The sequence below is a fragment of the Pseudorca crassidens genome, chromosome 9, assembly GCF_039906515.1.
Source record: "Pseudorca crassidens isolate mPseCra1 chromosome 9, mPseCra1.hap1, whole genome shotgun sequence".
In the NCBI taxonomy this organism is placed as follows: Eukaryota; Metazoa; Chordata; class Mammalia; order Artiodactyla; family Delphinidae; genus Pseudorca; species Pseudorca crassidens.
Genome location: NC_090304.1, coordinates 55,529,890 through 55,556,532, shown reverse-complemented (window position 1 = coordinate 55,556,532; position 26,643 = coordinate 55,529,890). Strand labels below are relative to the sequence as shown.

The 26,643-nt window shown below is 47.4% G+C and overlaps 1 protein-coding gene across 1 annotated transcript in view; it reads right to left on the bottom strand.

The window, feature by feature from the left end:
• MYO7A (myosin VIIA) overlaps positions 1–26,643 on the bottom strand; it is an 82,658-nt gene that overhangs the window by 26,723 nt on the left and 29,292 nt on the right. The window contains exons 18-29 of the mRNA XM_067750455.1: positions 26,507–26,591; positions 25,749–25,967; positions 25,184–25,291; positions 23,970–24,179; positions 23,381–23,584; positions 22,931–23,107; positions 22,418–22,507; positions 20,733–20,860; positions 18,427–18,553; positions 17,134–17,253; positions 16,422–16,595; positions 15,342–15,569 (exon numbers count right to left, since the gene is read on the bottom strand). Coding sequence (XP_067606556.1) covers positions 15,342–15,569; positions 16,422–16,595; positions 17,134–17,253; positions 18,427–18,553; positions 20,733–20,860; positions 22,418–22,507; positions 22,931–23,107; positions 23,381–23,584; positions 23,970–24,179; positions 25,184–25,291; positions 25,749–25,967; positions 26,507–26,591 — 1,870 coding nt within the window. The remainder of the gene's footprint in view (positions 1–15,341; positions 15,570–16,421; positions 16,596–17,133; positions 17,254–18,426; positions 18,554–20,732; positions 20,861–22,417; positions 22,508–22,930; positions 23,108–23,380; positions 23,585–23,969; positions 24,180–25,183; positions 25,292–25,748; positions 25,968–26,506; positions 26,592–26,643) is intronic.

Below are 26,643 nucleotides of genomic sequence, written 5' to 3'. Positions count from 1 at the left end.
ATTAAACCCACGCAGGCTACACATGGACATTCCCACATAAAATAGCCCTCCAAGACAGTGTGAGAGTCTGGCATTGGGCAGAAGAACCCCCAGAGCATTTAGCCCCAAAGGCCAGCAGGGCTTGAGGGCAGGAGCTCCACAGGGCTGGAGGAAATGGAGACTCCACTCTTGGAGGGTGCACACAAGGTCTCACGTGCACTGGGACCCAGCACAAAGCAGTACCTGATAGAAACCTGGATTATACCTACCTAGGGGTCTTAGAGGGTCTCCTGGGGAGGCGAAGGTCAACTATCACTCACTGTGAAGGCTAGGACACTGAAGGCCCAGGGAATACTGATCAGAGTGAGATCTTCCAGAGGTGCACATTTCAGCACCAAGGCCCGGCTTGAGAGCTGGAAAGTCTCAGTCCAAACAACGCCCGAGATAAGGACACAGCCCCACCCATCAGAAGACAGGCTGGCTGAAGTCATACTGAGCTCACAGCCACCTCAAAACACACCCCTTCACATGGCCCTGCCCATCAGAGGGACAAGACATAGCTCCACCCACAAGAGGGCAGGCACCAGTTCCTCCCAGCAGGAAGCCTACACAAGTCGCTGGACCAACCTCACCCACCGGGGAGCAGACACCAGAAACAAGAGCAACTATGATCCTGCAGCTTGTGGAAAGGAGACCTCAAACACAGAAAGTCAGACAAAATTAGTGACAGAGAAATATGTTGCAAATGAAGGAACAAGATAAAATCCACAAGAACAACTAAATGATGAGGAGATAGGCAACCTACCTGAAAAAGAATTCAGAGTAATGATAGTAAAGATGATCCAAAATCTCAAAAAAGAGTGGAGGCACAGATCGAGAAGGTACAAGAAATGTTTAACAAGGAGCTATGGACTTTGCTGGTGGCACAGCAGTTAAGAATCCACCTGCCAATGCAGGGGACACAGATTCAATCCCTGCTCCAGGAAGATCCTACATGCCGTGGAGCAACTAAGCCCATGCTCCACAACTACTGAACCTGCACTCTAGAGCCTGCAAGGTGCAACTACTGAGCCTGCATGCCACAACTACTGAAATCTGTGAGCCTAGAGCCTGTGCTCCGCAACAAGAGAAGCCACCGCAATGAGAAGCCTGTGCACTGCAACGAAGAGTAGCCCCGGCTCGCCGCAACTAGAGAAAGCCTGCAAGCAGCAACAAAGACCCAACACAGCAATAAATAAATGAATGAATGAATGAATGAATAAAATTTTTAAATTATTTATTTATTTAGTTAGTTATTTAAAAACCCAAGGAGCTAGAAGATTTAAAGAACAAATAGAGAGGAACAATACAATAACTGAAATGAAAAATACTCTAGAAGGAATCAACAGCAGAATAAATGAGGCAGAAGAAAGGATAAGTGAGCTGGAAGACAGAGTGATGGAAATCACTGCCACAGAACATAATAAAGAAAAAAGAATGAAAAGAAATGAGGACAGTCTCAGAAACCTCTAGGACAATATTAAACACATGAACATTCGCATTATAGGGTTCCCAGAAGGAGAAGAGAAAGAGAAAGAGCCTAAGAAAATATCTGAAGATGTTATTGCTGAAAACTTGCCTAACATGAGAAGGGAAAAACTCACTGAAGTCCAGGAAGCACAGAGAATCCCATGCAGGATAAACCCAAGGAGGAACATACTGAGACACATATTAATCAAAACGACAAAAATTAAAGACAAGAAAAATATTAAAAGCAACAAGGGAAAACCAACAAACAACATACCAGGGAATCCCCATAAGGTTATCAGCTGAATTTTCAGCAGAAACTCTGTAGGCCAGGAGGGAGTAGCGTGATATATTTAAAGTGATGAAAGGGAAGAAACTACAACCAAGAATACTCTACTCAGGGACTTCCCTGGTGGTGCAGTGGTTAAGAATCCACCTACCAATGCAGGGGACATGGGTTCAAGCCCTGGTCTGGGAAGATCTCACATGCCTCGGAGCAACTAAGCCCATGAGCCAAAAGTACTGAGCCTGTACTCTAGAGCCTGCGCACCACAACTACTGAGCCTGTGTGCCACAACTACTGAAGCCCGCACGCCTACAGCCCATGCTCCACAACAAGAGAAGCCACGGCAATAAGAAGCCTGCACACTGCAATGAAGAGTAGCCACCACTCACCGCAACTAGAGAAAGCCCAGGCGCAGCAATGAAGACCCAATTGAACTGAAAATAAATAAATTAAATAAATAAATTTATTAAAAAAAAAAGAATACTCTACCCAGCAGAGCTCTCATTCAGATTCAAGAGAGAACTCAAAAGATTTACAGCAAAAGCTAAGCGAATTCAGCACCACCAAACCAGCTTTACAACAAATGTTAAAGGAACTTCTCTAGGTGGGAAAGAGACCAGCAACTTAAAACAAGTTGGTTTTATATACAGTGGTACATATATACACTGCTAAATCAAAACCTCAGGGGAAATGCAAACCCAAAACTACAATAGATACACACACACAAAAGAAAAGGCAACCCAAACACGACACTAAAGATGGTGATCAAACCACAAGAGAAGAGAACAAAAGAGGAAGGGAAGAAAAAAGATGTACAAACCCAAAACAATTAAGAAAATGGCACTAGGAACATACATATTGATGATTACTTTAAATATAAATGGATTAAATGCTCCAACCAAAAGACATAGATGGGCTGAATGGATACAAAAACAAGATCTGTATATATGCTCTCTACAAAAGACCCACTTCAGACCTAGGGACACATACAGACTGAAAGTGAGGGGATGGAAAAAGATATTCCATGCAAATGAAAATCAAAAGAAAACTGGAATAGCAATACCTATATCAGACAAAATAGACTTTAAAATAAAGACTGTTACAAGAAACAAGGAAGAACTCTACATAATGATCAAGGGAGCAATCCAAGAAGAAGATATAACAATTGTAAATATATATGCCCCCAACACAGGAGCACCTCAATATATAAGGCAAATGCTAACAGCCATAAAAGGAGAAATCAACAGTAACACAGTAATAGTGGGGGACTTTAACAACCCACTTACAGCAATGGACAGATCATCCGGACAGAAAATTAATAAGGAAACACAAGCCTTAAATGACACATTAGACCAGATAGACTTAATCGGTATCTATAGGACATTCCATTGAAAGCAGCAGAATACACATTCATCTCAAGTGCACATGGAACATTCTCCAGGATAGATCACATCTTGTACCACAAATCAAACCTCACTAAATTTAAGAAAATTGAAATCATCTCAAGCATCTTTTCCAACTACAATGCTACGAGATTAGAAATCAATTACAAGAAAAAAAACGGTAAGGAACAAAAACACATGGAGACTAAATAATATGTTACTAAACATCCAATGGATCACTGAAGAAATCAAGAGGAAATTTAAAAATACTTAGGGACTTCTCTGGTGGTCCAGTGCTTAAGATTCCATGCTTCTACCACAGGGGGTGGTGAGTTCAATCCCTGGTTGGGTAACTAAGATCCCACATGCCACACAGCTCAGCCAAAAAGATTTTTAAAAAATACCTAGAGACAAACGACAACAAAACCACGACAATCCAAACCTATGGGATGCAGCAAAAACTGTTCTAAGATTGTATAGCAATACAATTTTACCTCAGGAAACAAGAAAAATCTCAAGTAAACAACCTAACCTTATACCTAAAGCAACTAGAGAAAGAACAAACAAAACCTAAAGTTAGTAGAAGGAAAGAAATCATAAAGGTCAGAGCAGAAATAAATGAAATAGAGACAACGAAAACAATAGAAAATATCAATGAAACAAAAAGCTGTTTCTATGAAAAGATAAACAAAATTGATAAACCTTTAGCCAGACTCATCAAGAAAAAAATGGAGAAGGCTCAAATCAATAAAATTAGAAATGAAAAAGGAGAAGTTACAACTGACACCACAGAAATACAAAGGATCATAAGAGACTACTACAACGAACTGTATGCCAACAAAATGGACAACCTGGAAGAAATGGACAAATTCTTAGGAAGGTACAATCTTGAAGATGGCAGAGTAGAAGGACGTGTGCTCACTCCTTCTTGACAGAGCACCAGAATCACAACTAACTGCTGAACAATCATCAACAGGAAGACACTGGAACTCACCAAAAAAGATACCCCACATCCAAAGACAAAGGAGAAGCCACAATGAGACGGTAGGAGGGGCACAATCACAATAAAATCAAATCCCATAACTGCTGGGGGTGACTCACAAACTGGAGAACACTTATACCACAGAAGTCCACCCAGTGGAGTGAAGGTTCTGAGCCCCACGTCAGGCTTCCCAACCTGGGGGTCAGGCAACGGGAGGAGGAATTCCTAGAGAATCAGACTTTGCAGGCTAGCAGGATTTGATTGCAGGACTTTGGCAGGACTGGGGGAAACAGAGACTCCACTCTTGGAAGCCACACACAAAGTAGTGTGCACATCGGAACCCAGGGGAAGGAGCAGAGACCCCATGGGAGACTGAATCAGCCCTCCTGCTAGTGTTGGAGGATCTCCTGCAGAGGCAGGGGGTGGCTGTGTCTTACTATGAGGACAAGGACACTGGCAGCAGGAGTTCTGGGAAGTACTCCTTGGCGTGAGCTCTCCCAGAGTCTGACATTAGCCCCGTCAAAGAGCTTGGGTAGGCTCCAGTGTTGGGTCACCTCAGGTCAAACAACCAACAGGGAGGGAACCCAGCCCCACCCATCAGCAGACAAGTGGATTAAAGTTTTACTGAGCTCTTCCCACCAGAGCAATGCCCAGCTCTACCCACCACCAGTCCCTCCCATCAGGAAACTTGTACAAGCCTCTTAGATAGCCTCATCCACCAGAGGGCAGACAGCAGAAGCAAGAAGAACTACAATCCTGCAGCCTGTGGAACAAAAACCACATTCACAGAAAGTTAGACAAGATGAAAAGGCAGAGGGCTGTGTACCAGATGAAGGAACAAGATAAAACCCCAGGAAAACAACTAAATGGAGATAGGCAACCTTCTGGAAAAAGAATTCAGAATAATTATAGTGAAGATGATCCAGGACCATGGAAAAAGAATGGAGGAAAAGATTGAGAAGATGCAAGAAATGTTTAACAAAGACCTAGAAGAATTAAAGAACAAACAAACAGATGAACAATACAATAACTGAAATGAAAAATACACTAGAGGGAATCAATAGCAGAATAACTGAGGCAGAAGAACGGATAAGTGACCTGGAAGACAGAATGGTGGAACTCACTGCTGTTGAACAAAATAAAGAAAAAAGAATGAAAAAAACGAAGACAGCCTAAGAGACCTCTTGGACAACATTAAACGCAACAACATTCACATTATAGAGGTCCCAGAAGGAGAAGAGAGAGAGAAAGAAAGGACCCGAGAAAATATTTGAAGACATTACAGTTGAAAACTTCTCTAACATGGGAAAGGAAATAGCCACCCAAGGCCAGGAAGCACAGAAAGTTCCAGGCAGGATAAACCCAAGGAGAAACACGCCAATAAACATAGTAATCAAAGAGACAAAAATTAAAGACAAAGAAAATATTGAAAGCAACAAGGGAAAAATGACAAATAACATACATGGAAACTCCCATAAGGTTAACAGCTGATTTCTCAGCAGAAACTCTACAAGCCAGAAGGGAGTGACATGATATATTTAAAGTGATGAAAGGGAAGAACCTACAACCAAGATTATTCTCCCAGCAAGGACCTCATTCAGATTTGAGGGAGAAATCAAAAGCTTTACAGACAAGCAAAAGCTAAGAGAATTCAGCACCACCAAACCAGCTCTCCAACCAATGCTAAAGGAACTTCTCTAAGTGGGAAACAAAAGAGAAGAAAAGGACCTACAAAAACAAACCTATAACAATTAAGAAAATGGTAATAGTAACATATATATTGACAATTACTTGAAACGTGAATGGATTAAATGCTCCAACCAAAAGACACAGGCTCACTGAATGGATTCAAAAACAAGACCCATATATATGCTGTCTACAAGAGACCCACTTCAGACCTAGGGACACGTAGAGACTGAAAGTGAGGGGATGGAAGAAGATATTCCATGCAAATGGAAATCAAAAGAAAGCTGGAGTAGCAATACTCATATCAGATAAAATAGACTTTAAAATAAAGAATGTTACAAGAGACAAGGAAGAACACTACATAATGATCAAGGGATCAATCCAAGAAGAAGATATAACAATTATAAATATATATGCACCCAACATAGGAGCACCTCAATACATGAGGCAATTGCTAACAGCTATAAAAGAGGAAATCGACAGTAACACAGTAATAGTGGGGGACTTTAACACCTCACTTACACCAATGGACAGATCATCCAAACAGAAAATTGATAAGGAAACAGAACCTTTAAATGACACAATAGACCAGATAGATTTAATTGATATTTTTAGGACATTCCATCCAAAAAGAACAGAATACACTTTCTCCTCAAGGGCACATGGAACATTCTCCAGGATAGATCACATCGTGGGTCACAAATCAAGCCTCGTAATTTTAAGAAAATTGAAATCATATCAAGCATCTTTTCTGACCACAACGCTATGAGATTAGAAAGCAATTACAGGGGAAAAAACGTAAAAACAAAAACACATGGAGGCTAAACAATATGTTACTAAATAACCAAGAGATCACTGAAGAAATCAAAAAATGCCTAGAGACAAATGACAATGAAAACACAATGATCCAAAACCTATGGGATGCAGCAAAAGCAGTTCTAAGCAGGAAGTTTATAGCAATACAAGCTTACCTCAAGAAACAAGAAAAATCTCAAATAGACAATCTAAACTTACACCTAAAGGAATCAGAGAAACAAGAACAAACAAAACCCAAAGTTAGTAGAAGGAAAGAAATTAAAAAGATCAGAGCAGAAATAAACAGAAACAAAGAAAACAATAGCAACGATCAATAAAACTAAAAGCTGGTTCTCTGAGAAGATAAACAAAATTGATAAACCATTAGCCAGACTCATCAAGAAAAAGCGGGAGAGGAGTCAAATCAATAAAATTAGAAATGAAAAAGGAGAAATTACAACAGACACCACAGAAATACAAAGCATCCTAAGATACTACTACAAGCAACTCTGTGCCAATAAAATGGACAACCTGGAAGAAATGGACAAATTCTTAGAGAGGTATAACCTTCCAAGACTGAACCTGGAAGAAACAGAAAATATGAACAGACCGATCACAAGTAATGAAATTGAAACTGTGATTAAAAATCTTCCAACAGGAGGAGCCTCCGCAATGGCGCCCGCCAGCATGGGCTTTGTGCAGTAGAAGGAGCTCCCCTGTATGTGCTGCAGCTGCCCTCCGCCTCTCCAGGAGACTCTCCAAGACCAGCAGGTTTTCAAACTAGCCACAGAAAAGATGCCGAATCATCTCCCAGGGTAAAGGAATAATCGTTTCCAGGCTGCTCAGAGTGAAGGAGGACACATGGGAGACTGATACACAGACTTCCCACCGTTCCTGTTTTCAGCTCCATACTCCACCCTTACCTTCTGAGCCGTGTGGATGAAAGGCTCTTGGTGCTGCAGCCAGGAGACAGTGCTGTGTCTCTGAGGTGGGAGAGCCAACTTCAGGACACTGGTCCACAAGAGACCTCCCAGCTCCACATAATATCAAATGGCGAAAATCTCTCAGAGATCTCCATCTCAACACCAGCACCCAGCTTCACTCAACGACCAGCAAGCTACAGTACTGGACATCCTATGCCAAACAACTAGCAAAACAGGAACACAACCCCACCCATTAGCAGAGAGGCTGCCTAAAACCATAATAAGGTCAAAGACACCCCAAAACACACCACCAGACATGGACCTGCCCACCAGAAAGACAAGATCCAGCCTCATCCACCTGAACACAGGCACTAGTACCCTCCACCAGGAAGCCTACACAACCCACTGAACCAACTTTAGCCACTGGGGACAGACACCAAAACCAATGGGAACTACGAACCTGCAGCCTGCAAAAAGGAGACCCCAAACACAGTAAGATAAGCAGAATGAGAAGACAGAAAAACACACAGCAGATGAAGGAGCAAGATAAAAACCCACCAGACCTAACAAATGAAGAGGAAATAGTCAGTCTACCTGAAAAAGAATTCAGAATAATGACAGTAAAGATGATCCAAAATCTGGGAAATAGAATAGGCAAAATGCAAGAAACATTTAACAAGGACCTAGAAGAACTAAAGATGAAACAAACAATGATGAACAACTCAACAAATGAAATGAAAAATACTCTAGATGGGATCAATAGCAGAATAACTGAGGCAGAAGAACGGATAAGTGACCTGGAAGATAAAATAGTGGAAATAACTACTGCAGAGCAGAATAAAGAAAAAAGAATGAAAAGAACTGAGGACAGTCTCAGAGACCTCTGGGACAACATTAAACACACCAACATTCGAATTATAGGGGTTCCAGAAGAAGAAGAGAAAAAGAAAGGGACTGAGAAAATATTTGAAGAGATTATAGTTGAAAACTTCCCTAATATGGGAAAGGAAATAGCTAATCAAGTCCAGGAAACATAGAGAGTCCCATACAGGATAAATCCAAGGAGAAATACACCAAGACACATATTAATCAAACTGTCAAAAACTAAATACAAAGAAAACATATTAAAAGCAGCAAGGGAAAAACAACAAATAACACACAAGGGAATCCCCATAAGGTTAACAGCTGATCTTTCAGCAGAAACTCTGCAAGCCAGAAGGAACTGGCAGGACATATTTAAAGTGATGAAGGAGAAAAACTTGCAACCAAGATTACTCTATCCAGCAAGGATCTCATTCAGATTTGATGGAGAAATTAAAACCTCTACAGACAAGCAAAAGCTGAGAGAGTTCAGCACCACCAAACCAGCTCTACAACAACTGCTAAAGGAACGTCTCTCGGCAAGAAACACAAGAGAAGGAAAAGACTTACAATAACGAACCCAAAACACTTAGGAAAATGGGAATAGGAACATACATATCGATAATTACCTTAAATGTAAATGGACTAAATGCTCCCACCAAAAGACAGATTGGCTGAATGGATACAAAAACAAGACGCATATATTTGCTGTCTACAAGAGACCCACTTCAGACCTAGAGACACATACAGACTGAAAGTAAGGGGACGGAAAAAGATATTTCATGCAAATGGAAAGCAAAAGAAAGCTGGAGTAGCAATTCTCATATCAGACAAAATAGACTTCAAAATAAAGACTATTAAAAGAGACAAAGAAGGACACTACATAATGATCAACGGATTGATCCAAGAAGATATAACAATTGTAAATATTTGTGCACCCAACATAGGAGCACCTCAATACATAAGGCAAACACTAACAGCCATAAAAGGGGAAATCGACAGTAACACATTCATAGTAGGGGACTTTAACACCCCACTTTCACCAATGGACAGATCATCCAAAGTCAAAATAAATAAGGAAACACAAGCTTTAAATGATACATAAAACAAGATGGACTTAATTGATATTTATAGGACATTCCATCCAAAAACCACAGAATACACATTTTTCTCAAGTGCTCATGGAACATTCTCCAGGATAGATCATATCTTGGGTCACAAATCAAGCCTTGGTAAATTTAAGAAAATTGAAATTGTATCAAGTATCTTTTCTGACCACAACGCTGTGAGACTACATATCAATTACAGGAAAAGATCTGTAAAAAATACAAACACATGGAGGCTAATCAATACACTACTTAATAACGAAGTGATCACTGAAGAAATCAAACAGGAAATAAAAGATACCTAGAAACAAATGACAATGGAGACACGACGACCCAAATTCTATGGGATGCAGCAAAAGCAGTTCTAAGAGGGAAGTTTATATCAATACAATCCTACCTTAAGAAACAGGAAACATCTCGAATAAACAACCTAACCTTGCACCTAAAGCAATTAGAGAAAGAAGAACAAAAAACCCTCAAAGTTAGCAGAAGGAAAGAAATCATAAAAATCAGATCAGAAATAAATGAAAAAGAAATGAAGGAAACAATAGCAAACATCAATAAAACTAAAAGCTGCTTCTTTGAGAAGATAAACAAAATTGATAAACCATTAGCCAGACTCATCAAGAAAAAAAGGGAGAAGACTCAAATCAATAGAATTAGAAATGAAAAAGGAGAAGTAACAACTGACACTGCAGAAATACAAAAGATCATGAGCGATTACTACAAGCAACTCTATGCCAATAAAATGGACAACCTGGAAGAAATGGACAAATTCTTAGAAAGGCACAACCTGCCAAGACTAAATCAGGAAGAAATAGAAAATATGAACAGACCAATCACAAGCACTGAAATTGAAACTGTGATTAAAAATCTTCCAACAAACAAAAGCCCAGGACCAGATGGCTTCACAGGTGAATTCTATCAAACATTTAGAGAAGAGCTAACACCTATCCTTCTCAAACTCTTCCAAAATATAGCAGAGGGAGGAACACTCCCAAACTCATTCTACGAGGGCACCATCACCCTGATACCAAAACCAGACAAGGATGTCACAAAGAAAACTACAGGCCAATATCACTGATGAACATAGATGCAAAAATCCTCAACAAAATACTAGCAAACAGAATCCAACAGCACATTAAAAGGATCATACACCATGATCAAGTGAGGTTTATTCCAGGAATGCAAGGATTCTTCAATATACGCAAATCAATCAACGCGATACACCATATTAACAAATTGAAGGAGAAAAACCATATGATTATCTCAATAGATGCAGAGAAAGCTTTCGACAAAATTCAACACCGATTTATGATAAAAACCCTGCAGAAACTAGGCATAGAGGGAACTTTCCTCAACATAATAAAGGCCATATATGAGAAGCCCACAGTCAACATCGTCCTCATTGGTGAAAAACTGAAAGCATTTCCACTAAGATCAGGAACAAGACAAGGTTGCCCACTCTCACCACTCTTATTCAACATAGTTTTGGAAGTTTTAGCCACAGCAATCAGAACAAAAGGAAATAAAAGGAAACCAAATCAGAAAAGAAGAAGTAAAGCTGTCAGTTTGCAGATTACATGATACTATACATAGAGAATCCTAAATGCTACCAGAAAACTACTAGAGCTAATCAATGAATTTGGTCAAGTAGCAGGATACAAAATTAATGCACAGAAATCTCTGGCATTCCTATACACTAATGATGAAAAATCTGAAAGTGAAATCAAGAAAACACTCCCATTTACCATTGCAACAAAAAGAATAGAATATCTAGGAATAAACCTACCTAAGGAGACAAAAGAACTGTATGCAGAAAATTATAAGACACTGATGAAAGAAATAAAAGATAGTACAAATAGATGGAGAGATATACCATGTTTGTGGATTGGAAGAATCAACATTGTGAAAATGACTCTACTACCCAAAGCAATCTACAGATTCAATGCAATCCCTATCAAACTACCACTGGCATTTTTCACAGAACTAGAACAAAAAATTTCAGAATTTGTATGGAAACACAAAAGACCCCAAATAGCCAAAGCAATCTTGAGAACGAAAAACGGAGCTGGAGGAATCAGGCTCCCTGACTTCAGACTATACTACAAAGCTACAGTAATCAAGACAGTATGGTACTGGCACAAAAACAGAAAGCTAGATCAATGGAACAGGATAGAAAGCCCAGACATAAACCCACACACATATGGTCACCTTATCTTTGATAAAGGAGGCAGGAATGTACAGTGGAGAAAGGACAGCCTCTTCAATAAGTGGTGCTGGGAAAACTGGACAGGTACATGTGAAAGTATGAGATTAGATCACTCCCAAACACCATACACAAAAATAAAGTCAAAATGGATTAAAGACCTAAATGTAAGGCCAGAAACTATCAAACTCTTAGAGGAAAACATAGGCAGAACACTCTATGACATAAATCACAGCAAGATCCTTTCTGACCCACCTCCTAGAGAAATGGAAATAAAAACAAAAATAAACAAATGGGACCTAATGAAACTTCAAAGCTTTTGCACAGCAAAGGAAACCATAAACAAGACAAAAAGACAACCCTCGGAATGGGAGAAAATATTTGCAAATGTAGCAACTGACAAAGGATTAATCTCCAAAATTTATAAGCAACTCATACAGCTTAATAACAAAAAAACAAACAACCCAATCAAAAAACGGGCAGAAGACCTAAGTAGACATTTCTCCAAAGAAGATATACAGACTGCCAACAAACACATGAAAGAATGCTCAACATCACTAATCATTAGAGCAATACAAATCAAAACTACAATGAGATATCATCTGACACCAGTCAGAATGGCCATCATCAAAAAATCTAGAAACAATAAATGCTGGAGAGGGTGTGGAGAAAAGGGAACACTCTTGCACTGTTGGTGGGAATGTAAATTGATACAGCCACTGTGGAGAACAGTATGGAGGTTCCTTAAAAAACTACAAATAGAACTATCATATGACCCAGCAATCCCACTACTGGGCATATACCCTGAGAAAACCATAATTCAAAAAGAGTCATGTACCAAAATGGTCATTGCAACTCTATTTACAATAGCCCGGAGATGGAAGTAACCCAAGTGTCCATCATCGGATGAATGGATAAAGAAGATGTGGCACATATATACAATGGAATATTACTCAGCCATAAAAAAACCGAAATTGAGCTATTTGTAATGAGGTGGGTAGACCTAGAGTCTGTCACACAGAGTGAAGTAAGTCAGAAAGAGAGAGACAAATACCGTATGCTAACACTTATATATGGAATTTAAGAAAAAAAACCTGTCATGAAGAACCTAGGGGTAAGACAGGAATAAAGACTGTGTTCTACTAGACCTACTAGAGAATGGACTTGAGGATATGGGGAGGGGGAAGGGTAAGGTGTGACAAAGCGAAAGAGAGGCATTGACATATATACACTACCAAACGTAAGGTAGATAGCTAGTGGGAAGCAGCTGCATAGCACAGGGAGATCAGCTCGGTGCTTTGTGACCGCCTGGAGGGGTGGGATAGGGAGACTGGGAGGGAGGGAGACACAAGAGGGAAGAGATATGGGAACATATGTATATGTATAACTGATTCACTTTCTTATAAAGGAGAAACTAACACACCTTTGTAAAGCAATTATACTCCAATAAAGATGTTAAAAAAAAAATCTTCCAACAAATAAAAGTCCAGGACCACATGGCTTCACAGGAGAATTCTATCAAACATTTAGAGAAGAGCTAACACCCATCCTTCTCAAACTCTTCCAAAAAATTGCAGAGGAAGGAACACTTCCAAACTCATTCTGTGAGGCCACCATCACCCTGATACCAAAACCAGACAAAGATACTACAAAAAAAGAAAATTACAGACCAATATCACTGATGAATATAGTTGCAAAAATCCTCAATAAAATACTAGGAAACAGAATCGAACAACACATTAAAAGGATCATACACCATGATCAAGGGGGATTTATCCCAGGGATTCAAGGATTCTTAAATATATGCAAATAAATCAATGTGATATACCATATTAACAAATTGAAGAAGAAAAACCATATGATCATCTCAACAGATGCAGCAAAAGCTTTTGACAAAATTCAAAACCCATTTATGATAAAAGCTCTCCAGAAAGTGGGCATAGAGGGAACCTACCTCAACATAATAAAGGCCATATATGACAAACCCACAGCAAACATCATTCTCAATGGTGAAAAGCTGAAAGCATTTCCTCTAAGATCAGGAACAAGACAAGGATGTCCACTCTACTATTATTCAACATAGTTTTGGAAGTCCTAGCCACGGCAATCAGAGAAGAAAAAGAAATAAAAGGGACACAAATTGGAAAAGAAGAAGTAAAACTGTCACTGTTTGCAGATGACATGATACTATACATAGAGAATCCTAAAGATGCCACCAGAAAACTACTGTAGCTAATCAATGAATTTGGTAAAGTAGCAGGATACAAAATTAATGCACAGAAGTCTCTGGCATTCCTATACACTAATGATGAAAAATATGAAAGAGAAATCAAGGACACAATCCCATTTACCATTACGTCCAAAAGAATAAAATATCTAGGAATAAACCTACCTAAGGAGGCAGAAGACCTTTACTCTGAAAACTATAGGATGCTGATGAAAGAAATCAAAGATGACACAAACAGATGGAAAGATATACCATGTTCTTGGATTGGAAGAGTCAAAATTGTCAAAATGACTATACTACCCACGGTAATCTACAGATTCAATGCAATCCCTATCAAAATACCAATAGTATTTTTCACAGACTTAGAAGAAAAAAATCTTAAAATTTGTATGGAAAAACATAAGACCCCAAATAGCCAAAACAATCTTTGGAAAGAAAAATGGAGCTGAAGGAATCAGGCTCCCTGACTTCAGACTATACTACAAAGCTACAGTGATCAAAACAGAATGGTACTGGCACAAAAACAGAAATATAGATCAATGGAACAGGATAGAAAGCCCAGCAATAAACCCATGCACCTATGGTCAATTTATCTATGACAAAGGATGTAAGACTATATCATGGAGAAAAGACAATCTCTTCAATAAGTAGTGCTGGGAAAACTGGACAGCTACATGTAAAAGAATGAAATTAGAACACTCCTTAACACCACACACAAAAATAAACTCGAAATGGATTAGAGACCTAAATGTACTGGATACTATAAAACTCTTAGAGGAAAACATAGGCAGAACACTCTTTGCCATAAATTGAAGCAAAATCTTTTTCAACCCGTCTCCTAAAGTAATGGAAATAAAAACAAAAATAAACAAATGGGACCTAATTAAACTTAAAAGGTTTGCACAGCAAAGGAAGTCATAAAGAAAATGAAAAGACAACCCATAGAATAGGAGAAAATATTTGCAAATAATGCCATAAAAAAGAATGAAATAATGCCATTTGCAGCAACATGGATGGACCTGAAACTAACACAACATTGTAAATCAAATATACTCCACACACAAAACAAAACAAAACAAAAAAATATATACTCCACAAATAAATAAATTAAATAAGTGATCTAAAGAGGTCAAAAAAAAAAAGAACAATACAGCAAGTTCTGAAGCATGTACAGTCACTGCAGCAAAGCAGGAACTACTTGCAGAATTCAGGCTACTCTTCAAAGCCCTTGCTCCTATAGATCGTGTTAAATCCAGGAGAAGCCTAGATAATGCCCAGCCTCCATCTGGCTAACCTCCACATTTGCTGACGGTGAGTCAAGGGCAGCAACACTCAGCCCAATTCAGCACACAGGTGACTTGACCAAACAAACTCAGCCAGAAAATTAGCTCTCACTCACCTTCTCACACCTGTACTCCCCAAACTTGACCCCTCGCACCACCTGCTGGTAGATGAGGTTGGTGGCCACATTGTCTTCTGAGGGGTTGTGCCAGGGAGTGAAGACCTCCTTGCGGAAGAAGAGCCTCCATGGGGCGTTGCGCTCCTGGGCGCCCTGCTCCTTGGCATACTGCTCACACTGGGAGATGGCGTCCATGACGTGGTCGCTGCCACTGCCCAGGGAGGACACCTGCGGGCACAGGGCTGGAGGTCACCCAGTGGAAGGGTGAGCAGGCTGGGAAGGACCGCAAGGAGCTACTGACTGTGCCAACTCTTCTCATTCGGATGGAAAACCAAGGCTCAGAGAGAGGAGGGGCTTGCCCAGGTCACCCAGGAGGCAGACCAGCCACGTGGGAGTTTCCATTTCCTAGTACAAGCCTTTGGTGAAACTGATGGACAAATGGCCACTGAAAACACGGGAGGTAGCTGTTGGTGAGAAAAGTCCAGGCAAACGGCATCAGACAACACGTGCCTATCGCTGGACCTGCTGGGGTGAGGGCTGGGGGTCACCTCTGCTGTGGGTGGTGATGCTGGGTGTGGAGGCAAAATCACCCACTCCCAGGGCCAGCTCAGCAGAGAAGACTCCAAGCCCAGATGTGCCCCGGGAGGCATACACTCTGGCTGGTCGGTAACAAGTGAAGAGGAACTACCATAGCAACCTGATAAGGAATCACATGCCCATTTGCAAATGGGAAAACCCATTTTTTTTATATCAGCGAGCCAGTGGCTCTCTCTCTCTGCCATGTTCTTCTTCTGTCACCAGCAGAGGATTGAATCCACCTGCACACATACGAGTGCAGTGAGCCCTGGATTTCAATCACCAGTGTGCTGTTGGGTTCCTCTTTAGGTGCTTCGGACCTCTCCCTGATCCTAAGGAGTTGGGGCAGGACCAGGGTTACCACTGGTTTACGGGAGGAAACTGAGGCCCTGGAAGGTCAGCAACCATGCAAGGGCACCTGAGCCAGTAGGTGGCAGCACTGGGGTGGGAGCTGGTGGGTGGCCCTGGGGGCGCCAGGAGGAGGGGCATCAGGGCCAACCTCACCTTATCAAACAGGGCGATGTAGAGGGAGAACCCGAAGCGGTCCTTGAGCGAGGTCTTGTCGGCTAGCGCGTTGCAGAGCTCCTTGGCCGTGGTTGCCGAGTCTGTCAACAGGGTCTTGGTGGTCCCGTCCATGAACGTCACAGGCAACATGATGGGCTTCTTGGACTTGGTGGCCTGAAAGTGATCCAAGGCTTTGTGGGAATCCTTTCACTTCAGAACATCTGCCTCTGAGCTCCTGGCTCCCTGCTCCCTATGGGGTTGGAGCCCTCGGACCTCAGCATCCCACGGCGCATTGCCTGTCCCTGGTCACAGGTGCCCGGGGAGCCCTGCTGTGCTCCCCACCCTGAAAGGACCTTCAGGGTCCCTGAGGTGGGGCACTAGGGCTGGGTGGTTGGGCTTTGCCACGTTCAGGGGCTTCCGCCCTCCTGTCATGTAACCATCACAAGACCCTGTGAAATGAATATCTTTACTATCATGTTGCAGATGAAGCCACTGAGACACAGAGGAAACCCCCTGCCCAAGTCACTTTGACTATAAAGCCAGCAGATAGGAGTCATCACCACTGTGGGCTTTCCCGTTCCAGTAGCCCTGAAATTCCAGAACTTGAGCGTGGGTGCTTGAATGACCACAGAATCCCAAAGTAGGCAATGTTTCTGGGGCACTGGGGTGCACTGGCGACACACACACACACACACACGCCTGGGGGCCGCACCTGCAGCTCCAGCCAGCTTGGTGGCTGTGTCCGTGTCCCGTTGACGAAGGTCCTCCGGAGCCGCTCCTCACAGTATGGGGCGTAGCCAGGTGGTCCCCCGTGGATGAAGTTCCGCAGGTACTATGCACAGAGGACCAGCTGAGGGGGCCCCACTCCAGCCTCCCTCGGCCTCCCCACCTGTGAGATAGTCTGGGACCTGGGACCCTCTACTGGAGTGCTTGCACCTGGACAAACGTCTCCTCCAACAATAAAATACAAAGAAATCAAAAGGGACTAAAAACTGCACACATGTGCAGTCAGGGCAATTATGAACAATAAGATACAAAAAGGCCACAAACCAACTGCCAGGAGAAAAGCAGGGAACTGCCCATGACTCCTGCACACAGCACCACCAAGGGGGTGGGCAGACCACCTAAGCCCCCCCCTCCAGCCCGACCCACCAATCCGCCACCGCCCTCACCTCATTTAAGGGACCAGCCCGCCCCCGCTCAGGGAGTGAGCAAGGGCCCCTGTTTCTTGTTCTCACTCCCTCGTGCTAAAGCAGCATGAGTCCCAGTAAAGCCTTGCCTGAATTTCTTGTCTGACCTCTTATCAACTTCTATCGATTAAAGAGGACCCAGGTCGGTAACCCCCAGACCATCAGAGCAGCCTCACCGGGTCTCCTGCCTCTGGTCCCTCCACCCACACTGAACCCGCTCCTCAAGGCCCATCCATCCCGTCCCTCCTCGGCTTTCCAGGCCTCCCCACTGTCCTCCAGATCAAGTCCACCTCCCTCACGTTTGGCAGCACGGCCACCGTGATCCGGCCCCGCCTAGTCTCAGCTGCACCTCCTGCCTCACCCCACACACCATACCCCCTTCACCCAGCTTAACTGCTCCTCTTCCTCCAGGGCGCACCTCCCTGAGCCCTCCCTCTGCGCAGCGCTGACCAGCTGGGTTGATCCAGCCGTCACCTGCTCTGCCTCTGTGTCCCCAGCACCCAGGGTCTGACACTAAGGAGGTCACGAAAGGGCCTGAGATGAACGGAAGTGCTTCAGACCAGCATGTGGTCCAGGGGGCGCTGTTGTCACGTTCAGCATCCGCATAATGAAAATGGGGCTTTGAGGAGATGGGGCGCAGTGGCGGGTGCCCAGGAGGAGGGGGCCTGCGGAGGTGGGGAGGCCTGGGAGGAGATGACCCGGGCAGGGCCTCATTGCCAAGCCCCTCTGAGTTTCCTCCCCGTGCTCTGCCCCTCAACCCCAGACACCGGGCGCGGCTCCCCTTCCCACCCCCGGAGGCCAAAAGCCTCCCCTACCTTAACGAACTTCTCAGAGGGGGCGAAGCAGCCCACACAGAGGGACACGAGGATCCAGCCCCGGGCGTAGCTGCTCTTGGAGGGGTTGTGGGTGAGCTGCTTGCTGATCTGGCAGTAGATCTCATCCCTAGGCAGGCGGGGGTGGGGGGCAAGGACGGGAGACGCACTGCCTCAGAGGGAAAGCCCCACCCCTCCCAGCAGCAGGTAGGATGCTTGCTCTCCCACCTGCCAGAGACCACCTGGGAGGAGGCAGGCGAGGCCAGGTGGGGAAGGCTGAGCCCAGGGCTCTGCGGCTACCGCAGGAGATAGGCTCATCAGGCGTGAAGCACGCACGTTCCTGACTCCAGTCCAGAGTCCACGGCCGGGGCCCCGTGATCCAGAGGGCGGTGCATACCCTGCTCCTGGGCACAGTGGCCCCAGTCACTGGTGACCACTTTGATGAGAAGCACAGGCTCCCCACGTGCCTCCTCCCTCACCAAGCTGCACCGCCTGGGCAGGTGAGCTCACCTCGGAGCCTGGCCCACAGACACGGCAGCAGGTACAATTTCTACTAATGGTAACTGGCAGAGCAGAAACAGGAAGGACAGCTGGGGAGATTCTCTGGGGGATGGAATGACGTTCTCTTGATATAGTGCTATAATATTTGAATATTTAAATGGCCATGCTTTACTTCTGCAATCAGATTAAAGCAATGAAGGTAGTTTTTCGTCTTGTTTTCATTTTAAAGGGAAATGATACCACCCCTTCCTTACAGGATTTCTGTGAAGAAAAATGAGCCAAGGCTTATTATACAGCACCTGGCACGGTGTCCAGCACAGTAAAACCCCCGCCGATGCCAGCCTAGCTGCAGCTGTGAAGATGCTGCATGCCCCCTCCAGGGCCAAGGGCGGGACCCACCAAGAGGGAGTGACCACCAGGGGGCACTAACTGCTGCTCCTCCCTCTGTGAAGGGCGGGTATCTAATTCAGTGGCTCCCCGATTTTGAGAGCTCATGGACCAATGCAACCTCAAAATAAATTGTGGACGTCGCTAACTTATTATCAAGACAATAAGGACATTTAAAACACACCACACACACAGCACCTGCCCACTATCTATCACAATCATTTTATAAAACAAATGTAATTTTAATATCCAAAAAGTAGGAAGGGCAAAATCTCAGAACAAAGAACAGTGCTTTAAATAAGTCTAATTTAGAAACATCCTTATTTTTCCCATCTTGCTACAGACCAGTGACAACTGTCACCCATAGCTGGGAGCCCCTGATCCCGTTCGATTCATGGACAGGGAGACGGAGGCCGGGAGGAGGGAGGGATTAGCCATGGTCCCTCAGGGAGTTGGCACCCCAGGCTTCTAACGGTCCAGGGCTCCTGGCACTGTGTTCTCTAGAAGTACCCCTTTAGGTCTGATGGTGAGCTAACTGGGAGGCAAATTCTTGCCCTTAAACATACCTTGGGCAGCCACCTTTTCTTCCTGGAGGCTGGCGGCCCCAAGTGCTACATCTCTGGCGAGCGAGGTAGTCACTGGCCTCGAGGAGCAATGAAAGGGAGGCCAGTGACCCCTGGGCAAACCTCTTCCTCTCTGGACCTCATGTCTCCCACTGGGAAAATGACACTTGACCTCCCCACCCGGGCCATCCTGCTGTCCTCCCAGCCAGCACACACAAGTTCATGGGATCAGCTCTCCTAACCAGCCATCCCGTGCAGATGGAGTTCTCAGAGAAACCCTATCTGCCTTCCCTCCGCTGATGCAGCCGAGTTGATTCCGTAATTGCTCCTGGAAAGTCATGGATCATCGCAGCGCCTCCCCAACACCCCAGGGACCTGAGCAAAGGCCTCTCCTGGGCCTGTGTGGGGAAGGAGCCACTTGCAGGATCCCAGGCATTCTGACCACAGTAACCCTGACCACGGGCCTGGGCTGGGTCACCACAGGTGCCGGCAGGGATAGGGTTACAGCAGAAGATGCATGTCAGATAATGCTAACAACAGCTACCGTTTACCGAGTGCCCACTGTGTAGGTCCTGTGTCACACTTTCCATAGTTTTATCTGCCCACAAGCCTACAAGGTAGGTACTTTTATTATTCCATCTTTACAGATGAAGAAACTGAAGCTTACAGAGCTGAAATCACTCTACCAAGGTCACACAACCAGCTAGCAGCAGAGCTAAACCCAGGCCTGCTTAGCTTAATCAGTTGCTAAAGTGACAGAGCCACCACTCAGCCAGCAAAAGCCTTTCAGGTCTGGAAGTGCGGGATGCCTCCCCGATAGCTGTCCCCTCCCTGTGCCCCTGCCCCTCAGGCACTGACCGGAGCGCTGGCCGCAGGATGCCGTTGCCAATGATGAAGTGCAACTTCTCCAGGTTGGAGGTGGGCCGGTCCTCCAGCATGCTGTTGCCCTGCACCGTGGACTCTCCGTCATGCAGCCTCTTGGTCACCTGGGCCACAGGGCGGGGCAAGGCTTGACCAAGGCTTGGCCGGGGCCCTGCTATTTCCCTGAGTCTGCCCACTCCCCCAGAGAGCAGAATCCTGGGAGTAGCCAGAGAGCTGGCTCCCCACCACTGTCATAGCCCCGCCCGTGCAGAACAGATGCTGGGTGGATGCCTGGCCCGGGGCTACGCGCTTCTGGGATAAGGCTCCTCTGCAGCCTCCTTGACATCTACCCCCAGCCCTGCCCCAGGGAAGTCCCCTCATCCAGGCCAGGGGCTCCTCTGACTCCTGATGGGATCCCTCTCTCTCTGAGGTGGGCCACGCACCACTCCGACACCCAGAGTACACCTGGGTTCCAAACACCCGGCCACCATCACCTGTCATTAACTCCCTGGCTCCTGTGTGAATAGCCTTGGGCCTGGGTTCTTATAGATGGGCTTTTCCTCTCTGGTTCCACATGTGCCACAACGCCAGCCCCGCGCTCTGCCCAGAGACAGGGTGAGTGGCGGGAGCACGCCCCTGCAGGCAGTCCTCATGTCTGCTGAGCACCCACGGCCATCATCTCACTCCATCATTCCAGGAAGCCACTAGCAGGCATTTTCTTCCCTGGGTGCCTTGGATACCGAGCAGTGGAGCTGGGACTCAGATCTGGGGTAACATAGCTACAAGACTGGATTGGAGCCTCAGATGGGGAACAAAATGAGGACAAAGACAAAGCAGGCTGAGGAAGCCCAGGAGAAGCAGCCTGACTCTGCTGTAGAGGGGAAGGCTTCCTGGAGGAGGTGACCCCCCCAGGCACAGAAGAGGAAGGAGGAAGTTTAGGCAGAGGGACTGGTGTGCACAAAAGCAGGGGCATGGAGGAACCAGTCCCTCTGCACCATGAATGCCTTAGTTTGTGTCTGTCGGCCCTCCCAGCCTGGACATTCCTGGAGCAATGGGCCAGGACGGTGCTCAGAAAACACAAGGTGACTAAATGAATGACAAACAAACTAATAGTGTTAGTGCCCCATGGGCACTGTTATCCCACAGAAAATTCTCATCGACTAAAAGGCCCCTGGATCAGGGCTTCCCCGGTGGCGCAGTGGTTGAGAGTCCGCCTGCTGATGCAGGGGACACGGGTTCGTGCCCCGGTCCGGGAAGATCCCACATGCCACGGAGCGGCTGGGCCCTTGGGTCATGGCCGCTGGGCCTGCGTGTCCGGAGCCTGTGCTCCACAACGGGAGAGGCCACAACAGTGAGAGGCCCGCGTACCGCAAAAAAAAAAAAGTCCCTGGATCAAAAGCATCGGGTCCATGCCCTGGCATGTCCTCCCTCTCACCATCTGCCACTCCAGCCCTCCCCAGCTCTCGTGGCCCATCTTCCAGGAAGCCTCCCTGACCGACCCCAGCCTGAGAACAGCGCCCTCTTCCTTGCATCCTGTCTGCCTGATCACATCCAACGCTGTCCTGCTGGCCACCCTGGTCCCCTGAGGACAGGCAGTATCCACTCCACTCCCGTCCCTGTTGGTCCCAAGCCCAGCCTTGCCCCAGCCTGGGCCACCAAGGCCGTGCAGGGTCTTTTCTGACCTCCTCTGTCAGTTTGGACTTCTTCTTCAAGGTCAAGTGCACCAGTTTGTGCCTCACGCTGCTCTTCTTCTGCCCCTCAGGGAGCTGGGCCTGCCGGACAAACAGGGGTCAGAGTCAAACCACTGGACCGAAAGTAATGACAAGAGCAGTTGACAATGTGGTTAGAATTGTCTCACCTCCACACTAACGTGTATCACCCCAGCCCATCAGCCCAGTGACAAATGGGAAAACTGAGACTGAAAAGCGTAGTAACCCACCCACCGCCTCCCAGCAAGTCAAAATTGAAGCTGGCTCTGACTGCAAAGCCTGTCTGCCCTGCCACGTGGCCTCAATCGTGGTCAGCACTTTACAGTTTATATCAAGCTCACACTAATCGTTCCCAGGAGTAGACAGAGGAGGGCAGGGGTCAGGGAGGTGAGGCAGAGGCAAATTTTGGGGTGCTCCTTCTGCTGGGGACCTTAAGGCTGGGGGTGGCCTGGAAGGGACCCTGGCCAGAGGGCACCTGCGACTCACCTCGCCCTCGCCCTGCAGGGCCTGAAGCTCCCTCTTGTATGTTTTCTTGCCCAGAGTCTCATAAATCTTGGTCATCACGGGAATCTTCTCACTGCCGTCACTCATGGCCGTGTGGTACTTGGGCTCAGGGAGGTCCCCCATGAACCGGAGGACAGTGATCCAGACCGCCAGGGCCGCCTGGGGACAGACCCAGGCCAGTCAGAAAGCCTGAGCGCAGGATGCGGCTGAAGCCGTCAAAATGACCCAGGGGTGGGGGAGAGGATGGGGAACCCCACTCCCGCCAACCGGAGGAGGACCACTGAGCTGAGTGCCTTGTGGGCGTTCCTCAGGGCCTTGCCCTGTGGCCCGGCCGCAGGCTGGGTGCGGGATGAGGTCAGCCCTGGTCCCTGCACAGCTGGGCCCCAGCCCCTCGGCACCCGCGCTGCCAGCACAGACAGCCCCAGCCCTCACCAGCTGGTCGCCCTCATCGTCGTGGTACAGCAGTGGCTGCTTCAGCGGCCGCCGGGTGTAGGTGTGCGTGGTCGTGCCCTGGAAGTAAGTGGCAGCGAACTTGGCGAATTTATAATCAGAGAGGTCTTCCTCATCCTCATCAGGCAGGGGCAGGGCCGCATCCAGGTCTTCCTCCACCATCTCCCTCCGCCCGCGCTCCAGGTCCTGGGGAGACAAAAAGGGTTCCCTGCCATAGGGGCAAATGGGGCTGGGCTGCAGTCCCCCAGCCTGTCCCTGTAGGGCCAGCTCTTCCTCCAGAAGTGTAGGGTGCTGTTCATCCTGTTCACTCCCCAGACAGAGCCTAGTGCAAGGTAGATCCTCAACACTGAATGAATAAAGGTTTGTGAATGGCCCTGGAGGGGAACAGTGATTGGCCCAAGGTCATAGGGCAGGCTGGTGGCTGGACAGGGCCTGGGACTGCAGCCCCGTCCCACGTCATCACAGCTGCCTTCTGCTCAGAGAGGACCACGTGGACTTTAACACAGAGGGGTGCAAGAGGAGGGACAGCGCCACACTGGGGCCTGTTCCAGCCCCTTCCCCAGCTTGGTACCTCGAAGCCACTAGGTGCCTGGCCCTCCTGGCCTGGCAGGCTGCCCGAAGTCCCCAGGAAGCCAAACATCTTGTCCACCATGTCCGAGTGATTGATGGGCTCGTGGCGGGCCCTCTCCATCTGCTCCAGGAGCTCCTTCTTCCGCCGAGACTCCTCCTTCTCCTTCAACTCCCGCTCTGCGTCCTCACGGGCCAGCTGGGCCAGGCGCTCCTGCGAGGTGGGGGTGATGCAGCGTCAGGGAGCAAGCCCCCCGTGGGGAGCCCACTGGAGCCCCTGCAGCAGCCAGGCCAGAGTCCCAACCTCCTCGGGGCCCTCCTGACCGCTGGGAAGGACAGAGCCTCGGGCCTCTCCACCCTGGGACACACCAGCTCATCCCTCACAGCTCAGTGCAGACAGATGCCCGGTGCTGAGCCAGAGACAGCTCACAACAAGCTCAGACAGTAACGTCGCCTGCCTGCCTCGAGGCTCAGCTGGGACCACCTCCTCCAGGAAGCCTGCTCAGTTCTCCCCACCCGAAGGGGACCACACCAACCCCCAAATCCAAGAGCCACTGGGTATAGGCTCTAGACCACCACTGTCCAATAGAAATATAATGCAAGCCACATACGTAGTGGCTACATTCAAAATAGTTTTTCAAAAAATAGGTTAGATCAACTTTAATAATGTATTTCATTTAACCCAATATTTCCAAAGTATTATCTTGACATGTAATTAATATTAAAAAATAGTACTGAGATATTTTATATTCCTTTTTTTTTTTTTTTTTTTTTTACTGAGTCTTCAAAATCTAGTGTGTAATTGGGAATTCCCTGGAAATCCAGTGGTTAGGACTTGGTGCTTTCAGTGCCGTGGGCCCGGGTTCGATCCCTGGTCGGGGAACTAAGATCCCACAAGCCTCACTGCGTGGCCAAAAAGAAAAAAAAGAAAAAGGAATCAAGTCTGTATTTTGCACTGACAGTGCTTTGCCCTTTCGAGTGCTCTGTAGCTACACATGGCTGGGGGCTCCCACCCCGGCTCAGGCTGTTTATCCTGTCACAACACAGCTGAGGGCCTGGACCCGCTCGCCCTGGAGCCACAGCCCTCTGGCCTGGCACAGAACAGGCACCCAGCGCATGAAGGAAGGTCGCGTGGACAGAGGCTGGACAGCCGGTGTTGGCTGAGGGCTGCTGAACCAGTGAATGGATGTCTAAGGAGTCGGCACATCCCCAGCTCACCTGATGCTTGCGTTCAGCCTCCTCCTTGGCCTTCTTGGCGCTCATCTCCTTCCGGAGCTTCTGCTCCTCCGCCAGCCGCATTTTCTCAGCCTCCAGGCGCCGCAGGTACTGGGGGAGGGGGCGGCAGGGTGCGCACCAAACCGTGTGTGACCCTCACGGTGCTTCCCGCCAGCTCGACCCCACCCCACCCCGGCTGAGTTCTGGGACTGGGAATGACTTTGCCAAATAATTTGGTAGAGGGAAACTGAGGCACATGAGAAACCCTCCAGGTGCCACAGCGGGTTGGGGGCACCGCTGATCCCAAAGCCACAGCAGGTTCGCCTTGGCCTCCCAAAGAGTCACAACAGGGACTGGGCCCCTGCCCTGCCCCTGGCTGGAAAGAGGGAAATGAGGGAGCCAGTCTTGTGCATGCCTCCAAAGAGGTAGAGCCCTACATCCGCACCCCCCGACAGGCTCAGGCCACACGTGGGGGCGATGTGTCTGCCTGAGGTGGAAGAGCACCCCTCGGAGGACACAGCTCTCACAGGGCTCAGAGCTGTGGCCACTGTGGGCCTGGGACCCTTACCTCAGCCCTGAGGCGCCGGTGCAGCCTGCGGGCGATCATGCCCCGGGCGTAGGCCTGCACGGTGATCACAGCCCAGAGGCGATGACGGAAAGCCCTGCGCACCAGGTAGGCGCGGCAGCGGGCCTGGAACCCGATGATGCGCCGGCGGGCCAGGCAGTACTGCTGGTGCAGCTTCCGGGAGCGGTGCAGGGCTTGCAGCCGCAAGAAGCCCAACCGCATCTGCAAGGATGGCCGCCTGCTGAGAACCAGGGCCCTGATTCCAGACCAACCCTGCCCAGTGGAGGTCACTGCCCCGGGCTCCACTCTCCAACCTGCATTCCCCGAAGGCCCAGCTGTCTCCTCTCAGACCAAAGTTGCCCAGGGAGTGGCCTTGGCTTCCCCTGTGATGTGGTCCCCCCAGGAGACTCCCATCCTCAGACCAGGAGTGGGCCTCCTTCCTGTCCACCTCCCCAGCCCCAAGGCCAGTTCCTTCACAGGGGTCCATGGGACACACCCGTTCCCGGCCCCCTCTGAGGTGTTTAATAACCCAGGTGTTCATCACCCACCAAAACATTCCAGAAGAAAAGCACAAGCATTGCTGACCAGATGGGGAGAGCTGCAAAACCAGACTCGGACTTTGGGCTGGAGGAAGGGTAGGGGCTGGTAGGGTGGCAAGAGGTCAGCCAGGCCCCGCAAACAGGTAAGTCCTGCTGCTATGGCAACAGGGCCAGGTTCAAAGGCTTCGTGAGGCAACAAGCAGCTCCCTCGAGGAGGCTCACCAGCCCGTAGTTCTTCCTGCAGTTGTGGCCCCGCCAGTGCCTCTGGATCAGCGTGGCAGCGCTCTTCAGCTTCAGGAAGTTGGACCTAAAACAGCAGTGTGATGCAGGAGGGCCTCTGCCAGGGTCCGGGGGGCGGG